This window comes from Eptatretus burgeri, chromosome 1, assembly GCF_056783735.1.
Source record: "Eptatretus burgeri isolate ZD-2024b chromosome 1, Ebu_testis_v1, whole genome shotgun sequence".
Lineage (NCBI taxonomy): Eukaryota > Metazoa > Chordata > Myxini > Myxiniformes > Myxinidae > Eptatretus > Eptatretus burgeri.
The window spans coordinates 31,011,065-31,027,391 of record NC_140961.1 but is presented as its reverse complement, the minus strand read 5'-3'; the positions used below and the strand labels follow the sequence as shown (position 1 = coordinate 31,027,391).

General features: G+C 43.9%; 2 protein-coding genes across 4 annotated transcripts in view; both read right to left on the bottom strand.

Annotated features, from left to right (window-relative positions):
• The window catches only part of ARHGAP19 (Rho GTPase activating protein 19), a 59,522-nt gene extending 58,141 nt beyond the window's left edge, over nt 1-1,381 (bottom strand). The window contains exon 1 of one of the 3 annotated variants that reach the window (XM_085877693.1): nt 1,003-1,381. In XM_085877693.1, coding sequence (XP_085733819.1) covers nt 1,003-1,033 — 31 coding nt within the window. In that variant the 5' untranslated portion in view covers nt 1,034-1,381. The remainder of the gene's footprint in view (nt 1-1,002) is intronic. The other 2 variants (XM_085877682.1, XM_085877704.1) reach the window with 2 other exon arrangements.
• Nucleotides 1,382-12,291: 10,910 nt separating this feature from the next.
• Nucleotides 12,292-16,327, bottom strand: part of LOC147034164 (uncharacterized) — a 266,468-nt gene continuing 262,432 nt past the window's right edge. The window contains exons 36-38 of the mRNA XM_085850149.1: nt 15,226-15,291; nt 14,902-15,079; nt 12,292-12,775 (exon numbers count right to left, since the gene is read on the bottom strand). Coding sequence (XP_085706275.1) covers nt 12,767-12,775; nt 14,902-15,079; nt 15,226-15,291 — 253 coding nt within the window. The 3' untranslated portion in view covers nt 12,292-12,766. The remainder of the gene's footprint in view (nt 12,776-14,901; nt 15,080-15,225; nt 15,292-16,327) is intronic.

Sequence of the window (16,327 nt, the reverse complement as noted above, 5' to 3'; positions counted from 1 at the left end):
ACTTAATCCAGTGCTTTGCAAGTGCATCAAATACAGAGGACCCTGTAAATTGGCAAAGTAGTTTTCTATTTTATAAAGTTTTCATCCAGACAATATTGTAATACTAAACTGCAAGGATTTGTAACACTCTTCCACCAGGAGCGGTGTTACACAGAGGAATTTGGAAACCACCGATACCACCACCTCCATGATTTTTCTTTCCTTTAATGCCTAAACCCCTCCCCCCCCCCCCCAAAAGGACAAACTCCAAATTTCAACTCATTACATCCAGTGGTTTAATTGTGCACACAATATCAAAAACACACACCTGCAACTCACCACACCCCTCACCACCCCCCTCCCTTGCACACACACACACACACACCTGCAACTCACACCCCCCCCACACAAACACCTGAAACTCACCCATCCCTCCTTTGCACACACCAGCAACTCACACCCTTACACCCTCCCCCCCACACACACACCAGCAACTCACACCCTTACACCCTCCCCCCCCACACACACACACGCCAACTCACCCCCCACACACACACACACGCCAACTCACCCCTCCCCCTCACACACGCCAACTCACACCCCACCCCCTCACACACACCCCACCCCTCACACAGACACCAAAGCTTCCCCCCCCCTCACACAGACCTGCAACTCACACCATCGCCCCCCCCTTCACACCACCACCCCCGATGATGTATAAACAGTACATCACTGAGAGTGTGAATCGGATATAAAATGACCAGGTTCCCAATTTTAAAAGTACAACATAAGTACAAAAGTACAATCACCGTGATTTAATTATTTAATAATATTTAATGATATCGAACACAAGACAAACTACAACACCCGACTCCGGGACCAACACTCGACACGAATGAAGCGCGAAATATCCATTAAATTTTCCCGAGTTCCGTACAAACAATTCATCAACACAAACTGTGGCGAATCGACGCAGAGACGGTTGAACTCGTCCAGAAATGAAGGCAAACATCAACAACTCACCCGATTGCCGCCGCCATCGTTTGAAATCCATCAAAACCACGTGATCAAAAAAATCACCATCGATTGGCCGCTTCGTCAAATTAAAAACTGCAACTACGTGTTGACGTCATCACGTTGGTTTCTTTTCATTGGTTGGATTGTGTTTCCGCCTCGCTCGAGATTTTCATTGTGACGTTTACGTTTATTTCCCCCTTTATACGTTTTGTATTCGTGATCCTCGATTGAAGTTGTGAGTCTGTATGGCGATTTCCTGGCCGTCGTGTTGTTGCGGTGCGGCTTCACCTTCGCTCCAGCGATGTCCTCAATGTCCTCCAGCGACCGCGAGAAACAGCACAACCGAATTAACTACCTGAACACAAGACAACCAGCTTCACGACGTGTTAACGTGAACTGAATGGTGCAACCGTACAACATACCATGACAGTCACTTCGAGTAAGAAACTAATTCCTGAGGACGACAACAGGGAGACTCTCGGTGTTGTCAATTATCATGACAGTAAATCAAAGGGGAAGACAGATTGCTCGTGCGGTTCGCAGTGCTGTGTTTGTGCCTGTCATCAAAAATACCAACAGAGAACCGCCCGACAAGAGATCTTGTTCCTTCAGACACATACATTTACTTGGGCGGTGTATAGGTAACCGACAGCTTCCTCAATCGCTCACAAAAATAATTTTTAAAATAACTCAGGTGACGTGCAGGAGGCAAAAACAAACCGATCAAAACTAATAAATGGCAATGTGTGTGTGTGTATGTGTGTATGTATGTGTGTATGTGTGTGTGTGTGTGTGTGTGTGTGTGTGTGTGTGTGTGTGTGTGTGTGTGTGTGTGTGTGTGTGTGTGTGTGTGTGGGTGAGTTGGTGTGTGTGTGGGGGGGTGAGTTGGTGTGTGTGTGGGGGGGGGGGGAGTTGGTGTGTGTGTGTGTGTGTGTGTGTGTGTCCTCCATAACTACAAAACCATAAAACCTATTCGCCTGAAACTTGGCATGCATAACCAAGGGAACTCCAGGGGAGTATAAGACTGAAAAATGGGTGTTTGGGTTCATGGAAACTCCCTTTTTGAAGATAATCGACGGTCTTATTTAATTACGTCCTTCATCAGGTGCATCGTTGGCCACTTAATCTCGATGGGGACTTAAGGCACAACCTCGATGACCTCAGTGGGTTCTGAAGCACCATATTTTTTGCCTTGCTCAACCATGCCTTGACTTGGAACAGACTGCAAAGATATGTTATTGAATGCCTGTTCTTCATTGGTATAAATCACTGGGTACACTGCAGTGCTTTTAACACCTGGAGACGCCAGCATACGTGGTTTTATTTCATTTCCGCACATGATATTGTTGCGGGGTCGGGATGTCGGTCGTGAGCACGACCACCAGATGGAGCAGTAGAGTCGGCTCGACCGATCACCCGGAATTCAGATCGAACTGTTCGGAAAAGTCCGCAGAGTACGGGTCCCTTTCGGACCGTGAAGGGTCAATATTTCCACCACGTGGTACAGGGTTATTTGCCCAATCTTCAAAATACCTAGAGACCACGTGGCGATCTACCGAGTCTTCACACTCTCGACGGAACTCATATGAAAACGAGCCGCTTAGCGTGTACGATTCCTCGCGGTTTAATCGCAGAGAACCGTCGTTCCAGATGTCCCCGTACGGCGGCACAATGGCCTTGCAATCTTCCCCAGCACACGACATGCTCAGTCAATGAAAGAAGGGACGTGAACGAACTGAAACATTCAACAATCCGGGTATGTATTCAACAATAATGGGGGGAATTAGGGAAGCACGTAAGAAGCAGAATTAAACCGAATAAAGCAAGGCAATGACATACAGCAAGAAAGCACTTATACAGTTCACTACTTACGGACGGGCCCACGGACACACACACGCACACCCAAAGAATTGGACCAAAAGGTCTTTATTTGGACCTCCAGCCCAGAGGACAGTCGGCTGAAGATGAGAGTAGCTGGTTAGGGCTGCGAGCGCGAGGCTGGACGTTCCCTCCTTCCAGGAGCTCTGGTCACTGAAGGACTGGCCAGCGCAGCTGAACCTGGCTGAGGTGAGACGAGGTGGTGTCCAAGCTCACGACCATGCGGAGGAGGAGGAAGAAGATGATGGTGCCCTCTAAACGATACTCACCTTTCAACAGCCACGCTCCCAGCCGGTCCATGAACTCCTGCACCCCTCCAAATGGGCTTCGGGCCTTCTCTCCACACCAACAACAAAACGATCTCCTTTTGGTAAATTTGACTAACCCGCTAACTAACTTTAAACTGACCCCAGGGTCCCTTGGGTGGGAATCACTCCTCCCCCCTCCCCACTCAGTCATTCGCACCATGCATACCACATTCGCTCCATTCACTCTTGTGCCCGCTGTCCCACAATCATTTATCACACCCTTGGTTTTCCTTTGAACTCACGCATACACTCCAACACTGCCATTCTACTAACTAGATTCCCCTAACGAACCCGTGCTCCCTCGTCATCCCTTAAATTAGTGCACGTTCCATTTAACTCTACGTACCTAAGCTACGTCCCCACTATACATTCCATGTCGGTCAATGTTTTCCAAAATTACATTTCCCACTCTAAATCTATCCTAAAATCCCTCAAACTAACCCATTCCACGGGCTCCATGAGAAACAACCCATGTCCCCATGAAGCCGGTCTATCTAAACTAACCCTTCCCAATAACTAGTGCTTCCTTTGCCCCAATTATACAGGATGTCCACCACATCCTGCAGGGCCGTTTACTTGGAGCGAGGCTCTCTTTTTGTTTCTTCTTTTTTTTCTTACATCTCCATGGTGGCGGTTTACAGCTCGCCCGTCTGTCCTTTTGGGCGATACCAACGTCCCTCCAAAGGCCGATCTGCGCAGCCATGACGTCACCCTGCCAATTCCAATCAGCGCTCGCTTTCGAGGAATTCCCCACGCGGGACTGCGTGCGCCATTTCCCCGGCATTCGTGCCGCGAGATTCCCGGTGACGTCACCCGCGATCCGAGCCTGCAGCCGGCACGCGCGTTTCGTCCCCGGGAACCCGCTCCGCGAACAGAACACGCGGTATGCAGCACGTGATGCCCCCGTGTTCTGAATTCAATTACTCGTCGCCATTTTAACCGTCCGCGCGACGGTCTTTTGCGATACGCGGGACGTTCCCGCACTGGAATCCCTGCACGAAGACGCGCGCACGAGGGCCGCTCGCGAAAGGCCAAACAGGTCTCGTACCCGTACGCGGCGTCCCGTGAAACCGGCGCGGTTCTCGAAACAACTACAAGCGGTCCATTCGGCTCGCTATTCCCGTCTCCGTTTCAATCCCCCGCATGCACTCACGCACGCCATGCCACTCACACCATTCTCACGTTTCAACACACACACCGGGACATTCACGCTGGGGATTCGCGCGACCACAAGCACTCCCGGGGCCTCCATACCCCCCCAAGCTGCGCGTGTACCCGTTCACAGCTCACTCATCCGCTCCACCTCAGTCAGCACGACCGGACTCACCTCGTCGCGATCTGCTTCAGGGGAGCATATTTCCTCCCTTCGTTCCTAAAGGAGGGTATCCTGCTGCTTGCATCGGGTCACAAGACATTCCCCTAGCTCAACCCCATTGTCCCCTATTACTCCCACGTGTGTGTGTTCCCCTACCTTTTCTATCTCCCGCGTCTCTGTTGTTTTTTTCGTCGTCTCTTTTATTATTTGTGTCTCCGTCGCCCCTTTTGTCTCATCGTGTTTATTAGTTTCTTCCTTTATTTCTTTTAGTATCCACGTCTCCGTCACCGTTAATTTATCTGTCACCTCCACGTCTCCCTAATTATCGTGACGGCGTCCCTCGTCACCCCGACCTCACCCGTCCCCATTGCGGGTCGGCAAACCTCCACACTCCCCCCTCGTTGGTTGGCTCTTTCCTGTTTGTGATCCCCATTCCGATTGTGCCCAATTGTTTCTGTGTTACCCCCACTGCCAATTTTACCTTGGTCTTCCATGAGCCTCGCCTTTGTAGAGAAAACAAAGAAGCAAACAAAAACTGGAAGGGCACTCGGTAGAGCAAACGCTACCTCCACCAAGCTGATTAGTTGACGTTTTGTATCTCATCGATAGGCCAAATCTGGATTCAGACCTCAAGTAAAATTTAATTGGCATGTTCTTGTCACCTAACCCTAACCAACTCGTCCACCAAGTTTCTTCCGAATCTGTCCCTAACTTTTTGAGATATTTGAGATAACTCATGCTATACAGGTGACCCGAGTATAATTCATGTTCTGATAACGCGTTTTCACTGTCGTGCGGATTTAATACAACCACCACTGCGCCAAGTCATTCTGAGCGAATCGTTCACTCGGGAGCCAAAACTATGGCTGAAAAGCGTTTAACAAGTGGCATTGGAGATAATGATCACGTGAAGAAGTAGTCAATAAAGTCTCATTCATCAGAGGTGAAATTAAAGGTTTGAGATTGGTTTGATGGCGGTGAGCAGAGCATTGACATTCAAAAAGAGATGAGACTTCGTGATTCTGCAGCGAGAACCATGTGACAGTCGTGATAAAATCCGTAAGAGCGCTCAGACAACAACGACTCTCAGTGTTACCAGAACTGCAAGATCTCAGCCTGATGCTATATTGAGAAAACGGAGAAGATGCTGATCACGTGGATGGAGCATCAGAACCAACAGAACATGCCTTTGTCTGGAATGGACATTCAAGAGAAGGCGAGGAGTTTGTATGGTGATCTAACCAAATATACCAATTATCCAGTGCCTTTTGCTGCCAGTCTTGCTGCTTCAAGTTGCCATGTGTTCTGCAATCTCAAATTGACTGAGGAAGTTGCTGCTGCAGATCAAGGTGACACACCAAGCCAGGTGTTTAACCATGATGAAACTGGACTTTATTGGAAACGTATACCCAGCCACACTTTCATCTCCATCAACTCTGGCCTGAGGCAGTGATTGAGTTCAGTGGTTTCATGGAGGCTGAAGTCAGCGAAGCAAGGCAACAGATTGTGGACATGGCCTTCTGTAGAAGTTGATTTCCTCTTTCAGCGTTTATCGGTGTGAGTGAATAAAGACGTTGATCCCACCACTCACAAAATATTAATTGAACTTATGTAAAATGCTGCAGTTGAGAGGATTCCATTGGAAACATAATTATTCATGTTTTCTGTGACATTTACTTTCTGTAAAACATCAATCTGCTTTCAGTTTGTATCGATTTGTCATTTATAAGTTACATTGATTTGAACTAGGTAATGACCTGAAAATGTTACACAAGTTCCAGGAAGACTTAAGTGTATCAATTAGTACATCATTAAATATAACTTTAGATATTTCTTATTTAGTTCACAAACTTAATGAATATAATGCATGGTTTTTGTGTAGAGGCATTGCAAAAGCTGTCAAGGTCCCATGAGTGGCATCAGTCAGAATGCAATGTTGTTCTTTATCAAACACTGAGAACATAACAAAGTAATGATTCATTCCTTTGATCCGTGTACCTGTCTGTACCTCAAAAGTCTGTGGGACCTTGAGGGGTTGTTTGTGCTCTCTTCTGATCAGCTGTACTTGGACCTTACCTGCCAGGACCAACATTGTTTAGACTCTGTTCCACTCCTTTCCCAGTAGGTAGAAAGAAGTTATTTGACTTAAAGCTTTGAGAAAAGTTACTCTTTCCCAGATGAAAGGCTATTTCTCTTTTATCCTGCTTGTTTGATCATTTCCCCCACTCGTCCTTGCCTGATTGTTTAAAAGCTTGGGCGAGGGCATTAATTTGAGAGGTTCATTGATGGTGATTTATCCTGTACGTACATACGTATAAAAGATTCTCTTTTGTAGAATGAACCTGAATGGAAATTGAAGTTTATGAGACCACACCAGTTGCAAGTGGGATTTGAGGAAGTCGGCGAAGATGGTGTTGAGGATTTACTTCTCTCACACAGGGAGGAGCTGAGCAATGAAGATCTTCTGGCTCGAGTGGAGGAGCACATCAGAAAGGAATTGGAATCAAGTCCCGAGGAGGTTGTGCTTGTTAAAAGCCTCATGACGAGTCATGGCTAAATGTTTCAAAATGGTCAATGAAGCCATGGCCATCTTTGATGAACACAATCACGAATGCATGAGAAGTTCCAAGGGCTGGAGGGAGATGGAGAATGTCCTGAAATGTTACAAGGTCGACAATCAGAAAATGAAGGCAGCCACCCAAGTCGCCATCATGAAGTTTTCAAAAAGTTTGGTGGAAGAGGAAACCCCATAAACCCCATTTTCACATGTTAAATATTGCTTCTATAACACGTTTATGGATAACAGCGTTTCGCGGCAACGCATCCCCCGTGTTATACGAGGGTCACCTGCATATTGTTTTAGCCCTATCACTCATTGGTGAAGAATCACTTTAAACTTTGTCGGATCTTCACCAAAAGCAAATTAATTCTTCCTTGTTATATACCCAACCTGCATACCAAGTTTTGTCTGAATCTGTCAACTTTTTCAGATGTCCTGCTATACGACATGGCCAAAAGTATGTGGACACCTGCTTGTCCAACATCTCATTCCAAAATAATGGGCATTAATACGGAGTTGGTCCCCCCTCTCCTCCCCCTTTGCTGCTCGGACAACCTCCACTCTTCTGGGAAGGCTTTCCACTAGATGTTGGAACATTGCTGCAGGGATTTGCTTCCATTCAGCCACAAGAGCATAAGTGAGGTCGGGCACTGATGTTGTTCGATTAGGTCTGGCTCGCAGTCGGCGTTCCAATTGATCCCAAAGGTGTTCGATGGGGTTGAGGTGAGGGCTTTGTGCAGGACAGTCAAGTCCTTCCACACCAATCTCGACAAACCATTTCTGTATGGACCTCGCGAAGGGCCTTCCCCAAACTGTTGGAAGGACTTGACCACAAAGGAAGGGCCACAAATGTTGGAAGCACAGAATTGTCTAGAATGTCATTGTATGCTGTCGCATTAAGATTTCCCTTCACTGGAACAAAGGGGCCAAGCCCGAACCATAAAAAACAGCTCCACACCATTATTCCTCCTCCACTAAACTTTACATTTGGCACGATGCATTCGGGTACGTGGCATTCTCCTGGGATCCGACAAACACAGATTCATCTGTTGGACTGCCACATGGTGAAGCGTCATTAATCACTCCAGAGAACGCATTTCCACTGCTCCAGCATCCAATGGCGGTGAGCTTTACACCACTCCAGCTGATGCTTGGAATTGCGGATGGTGATCTTAGGCCTGTGTGCGGCTGCTCGGCCATGGAAACCCATTTCATTAAGCTCTCGATGAACAGTGTTTGTGCTGACGTTGCTTCCAGAGGGAGTTTGGAACTCGGTAGCGAGTGTTGCAACCGACGACAGGCGATTTTTTCCATGCTACGTGCTTCAGCACACGGCGACCCCGTTCTGGACCTTGTGTGGCCTCCCACTTTGCGGCTGAGCCGTTGTTGCTCTTAGAGGTTTCCACTTCACTATAACAGCACTTACGACCGGGGGAGTTCTTGCAGGGCAGAAATTTGATGAACTGACTTGTTGGAAAGGTGGCATCCTGTGAGGGTGATACGTTGAAAATCATTGAGCTCTTCAGTACGGCCCATTCTTATGTCAATGTTTGTCTATGGAGATTGCATGGCTGTCTGCTCGATTTTATACACCTGTCAGCAATGGGTGTGGCTGAAATAGCCAAATCCACAAATTACAAGGTGTGTCCACATACTTTTGGCCATGTAGTGTATATGTCGTTTTTGGTCAATGGCCAAACCATCTCCCAATGGTGAAAAATTACTTTAAAAATTGTCCCATCCAGATCTGGATCTTCACCAGAATCTAATCAGTTCGCCCTCGTCACAATACCAAGCCTGTCCACAAAATTTCATCCTGATCCGTCAACAAATTTTTGAGATATCCTGCTCAGAAACAGGCAGAGAGACTGGTGAAAACTTAACCTCCATCCACCTTCAGTGGTGGAGGTAAAAAAATAGGGGCAATACCCCTGGGCGCTCACCTGGTAGAACCAGAGTTGGTGTCAAAGCCACCCAATGCTCGCCTGTTTATACATTTATCGTTTTTAAAAGACGAGTCTAATAATTAATAATTTTTTATAAAGCATTGCAGTGAAGTATAATTATAAAGCAATATATGTATTTGTATATTGTAATCAGTAACAAGAGCGCAAGTGAGCACAATATATGCCCCAACAAGAAGGTATATACAGAATTGTGCTACCACATGGAAAACAGCATCCTGGTTGCCATGGCAACCACTTTAGATGACGAACGTATGTCATAACACACCATCTCCACAGTCTGCACCTATGTACCAAATATGAAACGTGAAAGTTGAAAACTTTGGGAGTTAGAGTGCGGACAGGAACGGACGGACAGACAAGACAGATGGACGGACGACCGGTATCACATAATACGCCCCGATATATATATATATATATATATATATATATATATATATATATATATATATATATATATATATATATATATATATATATATATATATATATATATGTCTCGGGCACATAAAAAATAGTGTGGTGGAGAAAAACATGAGAAAGGAAACTCGAGGGGGAGCACTCGGGAGAGTGCAAAACCTCCGCCGCCAATACTGCTGGGTCACTCAAGTGAACCTTATATCTTATTCATTAAATATGATGTCAACAGTGCTGACAGAGTTATTGTTCTTTTCTCCATTTTTTTTTTGGGGGGAGGGGTTGGAAATTACTAAAAACATGTAGAAATGCAAAAAAAAGAAATCGAAATTTTGTTGAAAAAAAAGTTGCAAAAATTTTTTTTTCTCTACCAATTTTTTTTTTTGGGGGGGTGTTGGAAATCACTTAAAACATGTAGAAATGCAAAAGAAAATTTTTTCTCTATTTTTTTTTTGGGGGGGGGACTTTTTGGGGGGGGTTGGAAATCGGTTAAAACATGTAGAAATGCAAAAAAAAAATTCTCTAACAATTTTTTTTGTGGGGGGGACCAAGTCCATAATCTAATGGCATGATTCTTGGAGCATACCTAACCCCCCACACAAAGTTTCGTCAAAATCCGTTGAGTTTTTCCGTAATACAGAAAATGTAAAATTTTCACGCTCGCGCTCACGCCGGGGGTATCGCTATAGCTCTCTGTTCTTCGAACAGGAGAGCTAACCAGAGTTGGTGTCAAAGCCACCCAATGCTCGCCTGTTTATACATTTATCGCTTTTAAAAGACGAGTCTAATAATTAATATTTTTTTATAATTCTCTAACATTTTTTTTGGTGGGGGGGGTGGGGGTTGGAAATCACTTAAAACATGTAGAAATGCAAAAAAGAGAAATCGAAATTTTGTTGAAAAAAAAGTTGCAAAAATTTTTTTTTCTCACAATTTTTTTTGGGGGGGGTTGGAAATCACTTAAAATATGTAGAAATGCAAAAAAAAAAATTTTCTCCAACAATTTTTTTTAGGGGGGGTTGGAAATCACTTAAAATATGTAGAAATGCAAAAATAAAAATTTTCTTCTCCAACATTTTCTTTTGGGGGGGGTTGGAAATGACTTAGAACATGTAGAAATGCAAAAAAATTAATTTTCTCCAACAATTTTTTTTTTGGGGGGGGGACCAAGTCCAAAATCTAATGGCATGATCCTTGGACCATACCTTACCCCCCCCACAAAGTTTCGTCGAAATCCGTTGAGGAGTTTTTCCGTAATACAAAAAATTTAACATATTCACGCTCACGCTCACGCCGGGGGTATCGCTATAGCTCTCTGTTCTTCGAACAGGAGAGCTACCAGAGTTGGTGTTAAAGCCACCCAACGCTCGCCTGTTTATACATTTATCGTTTTTAAGGACGAGTCTAATAATTAATTTTTTTTATAATTCTCTAACATTTTTTTTGGTGGGGGGGTGGGGGTTGGAAATCACTTAAAACATGTAGAAATGAAATAATAATAAAAAATTTCTCTAAAATTTTTTTTTTTGGGGGGGGGGGGTTGGAAATCACTTAAAACATGTAGAAATGCAAAAAAAAAAATTGGGGGGGGGGACTAAGTCCAAAATCTAATGTCATGATCCTTGGACCATACCTAACCCCCCCAAGAAGTTTCGTCAAAATCCTAATCACTTAAAACATGTAGAAATGCAAAAAAAAGAAATCGAAATTTTGTTGAAAAAAAAGTTGCAAAAATTTTTTTTTTCTCGAACAATTTTTTTAGGGGGGGTTGGAAATCACTTAAAACATGTAGAAATGCAAAAAAAAATTCTAACTTTTTTTTTGGGGGGGGGACCAAGTCCAAAATCTAATGGCATGATCCTTGGACCATACCTAACCCCCCCACCAAGTTTCGTCGAAATCCGTCGAGGAGTTTTTCCGTAATACAAAATATTTAACATTTTCACACTCACGCTCACGCCGGGGGTATCGCGATAGCTCTCTGTTCTTCGAACAGGCGAGCAAAAAATGATACTGAGGAGGAAATCAATGTGGGGCGGAGTAAGCAAAATGGACCAATGAACCAATGTTACATCACCAAGTTTTTTTTTTTTAAATGTCGTGAAGAAACCAGTTCATCACGTGTGATGAATGTTGTGGTCAAGTTTCATCAAAATCGTGTGTGTAGTTTCAGAAAAGAAGTTGCAAGTGTTTGTGGACGGACGGACGAAACACCATCCCACAAGCTCCCCAGAACTACGTTCCATGTGAGCTGACAATAAAATTGCATAACATTTCAATGACTGGGAACTTTTTGTCAACTCAGAACTTGTATGCTATCAGTGTGCAGCACTTGTAACATATTCAAACAGTGGTCAACTTCGCACCATAAATACGCATGAACTCCATTCCCTACCACTCTTGGACAGAAAACCATGCTGCAAATATTTGCCTGCTTTCTCTTGAGTAAACCTGCCCAGTGCCCACTTTTCTTTGCAAATTAATACTTTGAATTCAATTCAATACAGTACACGATACTCTTGATATGTGTTACAATAATGTCAGTGGGTCAACGTAGCCTGAGAAGGAAACTACACACCTGTCCTGTAGCAAAGATCAGGATACGTACCTCTAATCTAATCAATTTGTCCAGCCATCCACATGTGTTTCCTTCCCCAAATCTCTCCACACCTTTCAAGAGAAACGGAAAATCCCCGTGAACCAGCTTTTTACAGCCATAGCCATAAACGTCCAGTCTCCGCACCGTCAATGGCCTACAACTAATGTGGAGGTGTGTTTGGCAGACACGCCATACAACTAAAGTGCAAATTGGTGAAAGTTGCGCCAGTCATGAAACTCAAAAACAGAACACAGTTGAGGATGAAACAAGTTTAAGCATTTTAAAAACGACTCTCAACAGCAACAAAATAGGAACCCAGCGAAGTCAAGGCATCTGAAACAAGAAACCTCACAAGCTCATTAACTACAGGGTGCCCCACAGAAAACCAGGAAATTTGGTAGTTTATTTAAAACAAAACAAAAGCAAACTTAGATGTAGTGTAAAACAAAGATACACTTTATTTTCAAACAAAACAAAAGCAAACTTAGATGTAGTGTAAAACAAAGATACACTTTATTATATGTTAGTTTATTGATATGGTAAAATATGGCAAAATAAATCTCAAAATCTCAAATTTCCTGGTTTTCTGTGGGGCACCCTGTATTTGATTTCAGCCATCAGTGAAGACAGCAAATCGTACTTGTAACAACACCGATAACAGCTCAATGTAATGCTCATTTCTTCTTCATCCTCCAAGTCTGCCTCAATGGAAAAATGCCTTCCATGCCTTCACACATCCTGCACACTCACGACAACCAAAGATAAATTTCAAACAAGCTTTGTGAATGTGCTGGAATTTTGCAGTAAATATTTGTACCATGCCTACACACAACGCGAAGGAACAAAAAAGTTTACTTTGTATCACATGCAACTGTGCAAAGAGAAATAGAAAAACAAAACACCTTGAAGCCATATTCAAACCAGAACGGCACTCCTGATGTCAACAGACATGTCTACACCCACATTATTACATCATCATTCATACTTGCACCAAGTTTTATTTAAATCCCTGAAACCAGATTCAAAATATTAAATAATTCTGGCTGCCAGACCGTGTGACCGATCAATTATTTATAAACAACCTGGTATCCCCAAGGCTTGAGGAACATTTGTGTGAAGTTTCTCCTCGATCTGTACAGCCATTGTGGAGGTTTATAAAGGTTTATTCTTCAAAAAAAATCATAGCTGCCAAGGCACGTGACGAATGACATAGAGGTGGGTAATTTTTTTTCGTCGCACTTATGTCGCACTTATGGTGAAAACGTTGTGTCAATTGGATAAGCAGTTGCAGAGAAAAGAGAGAAAATTAGCACACACGGACTTAAATGCGGACAGACAGACAACCTGAAAACATAATGCCTCTGATGACTTCGTAAGCGGAGGCATAAAAAAATACAGAAAGGAGCCTCAGTGGAGCAAGTGACAGGTCATATGATGGAAGAACAAAAAGGGGGAAACGTCATGGAAAACAAAATTTCACAAATTCAGCGAGCCAGCCACCCCCTGGAGCACCGCAGAACAACACATGGCCAATGCAGGCCAGTAGTCCTGAATTTTGTTCAAGTAGATCGATTTGGAGTATTCAGTGACAATGCTAATATTGTAGAGTGCTCAAGAAAGTGGCTTAAGCACTCTAATGAAACGACTGATAAGAAACGGCTCGCTTGGCACACGAAAAACAATCACCGAACTGTCATATTATACGTACACCTCTCGGAGATGCTCGAAACATTAAATATGCCCGAATTGGACAAATGAACACTTTTTTTTGTCGGACTCAAAAGTGCTTTGAAGTTCGATTCTGGAGTTCAATTCTGTAATTCTGCTTAGTTTTAAGATATTCTCGAAGTTATCGCATGTGCGAAAATGAAATAAAGCCACGAATGCTGGTGTTTCCAGGTGTTTATAAACATTGCAATGTACCCAGCGATTCATACCTATGATGAACAGGCATTCGATAATATGAGTGAGGAAAGTGAAAAAAAACAACTTTATCATGAAGAAATCGTCGCGGACTGTTCCAAGTCGAGGCATGGTTGAGCAGGCCCAAAAAAAACATGGTGGCTTCAGACCCCAGCGAAGTTTCCGAGGATATGCCTCAAGGTCTATGGAGAGCGTTGACGGCGGATGTGCCTGACAAAGGATATAATTAAATAAGGCAGTGAATTATCTTCAAAATTGGTGTTTAAATTAACCCAAACACCCAATTTTCATTCATGCACTTCGTTGGAGTTTTCTTAGTATTCATGCAAAGTTTCGGGGTGCGAGATTTCATGGTTTTGGAGTTATGGAATGAGCATGCATGTGCGCGCGCGCGCGCACGCGCACACACGCACACACACACACACACACACACACACACACACACACACACACACACACACACACACACACACACACACACACACACACACACACACACACACACACACACACACACACACACACACACACACACACACACACGACAAGTAAGAGGCCGCTTCACTTACAAGATCTCCACAACTGCAAGTAGCGAGAGCTGCCATTCTGGGCAAAGCAAAATAGCACACCACCACACGTGCATGCCACCAGACATGGCCATGCAGGTGCAGACACACGACATGGGGGAAATCCACTGGGGGCAGTAACAAACCTTCTTGGTGAGGTTCTCCCTCTATTCAAGTCTCGACTCCTCAATCAATGCCTTTGCCCCCATACTGGAAAAGGAAGTCTGCATGAAGAGTTGAGTGGCCAGACATTGTTGTGAGAGTAGTGTATACATCACAGTTATAATCACACTGTAAATGTCCAATTCATGATATTCGTACGTGTACATGAATCATTTGCAGGTGATAGTCATATCAAAATGGTACAAAACAAACCTTGATGTGCTTATTCACATCCCTCTGCATCTCCATGCTTCTTTGGAACACAGCATGGTCAGAACTGTTGTACAAGATAGCATTGGTGAACATAACCGTGATGTCCCTCTTGAAGTCAGCGATGGTGTGGATTTCACCATTCTTGATGTTCCTTTTTATGGTCAACAAGTTCATGGGCCTGAAGTACATAAAGCTGGCTTCACACATCACAGCACTTCGATCATGATTTTTTTGCACACAACTTTACAATTCTCATGTTATTTTGACCATAAGGTAAAAAAGGTATAAACAAAGGATGAGCGTGTTTGTAGAATGCTCTCATACTTGCGAACTTTGGAGTGATAGCCAGATGTGAAGTTGGTGATTCGGTGCAAAAACAAATTTGCATTCCTGTTGAGAAAAAAAGCCCAAAATGTATGTCCTCCAATCAGAACATCCAATCAAATGAAAGACCATCCTCCAATCAATGAACCACAATAAACACTGCGATTCAATTTAAAATTGCAAACATACATCAACAAGCTCAAATGAGCTAAGATCCTCGTCCTCTTAATGATGACGTCATAAAAACGAATATGACGTCATTGTGATGTATCGGGTTTGCGATAAATTACACTGAACAACAAAAATTTTTTACTGGAGATGTGTAAAGTGATTTAGACTAATTTGGGTACGCTGATTTCAAAAATCATAACCGTTTTGCTGTATCACGTCAGGATTTTCAGGAACAGAAATATTCCCATTGCCTAGAAGTCAGGATTTCAATGAAATTTACAAAAATTCATTTATTCATTTATTTCATCATGAATGCTTCAAAATTATAGAAATTACAGAAAAACTCCACTAGAATGTAATTAAAAATGCTTTAGGCATTTGGCTTTGCGTTTGTGCTGCTCTGTGTCAGTTTCACGATGCAGGAACCAGCAGAAATCGCCCATCATGTTCGGGTTGTGCCGCCCTTGGTAACGCGTCTCCATGAGTGAAATCTCTTGGTGGAATCGTTCGCCGTGCTCGTCCGAGACTGCTCCCAAGTTGTCAGGGAAGAAGTTCAGGTGCTGGCGTAGGAAATGGATTTTCAGGGACATCCTGGAGCCAAGTTTCCTGAAGGACTCCAGCAGCTGCTGCACTATTTCTTCATAGTTGTCCGCGCGCTCGTTCCCCAAGAAGTTGTCCGTCACAGCTTTGAAGCTCCTCCACGCTGCCAGCTCTTTGGGGTTTAGAGTTGTCGGAAAAGTTTCGTCCTTCATAATCTGTCGGATTTGCGGTCCAACAAAGACACCAGCCTTGATCTTGGCCTCCGACAAGGTGTTGCCAAACTTTTCCTTGAGGTATAAAAACCCACGCCCATTCAGATCCATTGCCCGTACAAAACTTTTCATCAAGCCGAGCTTTATGTGGAGTGGTGGAAGGAAAACCTTGGCTGGGT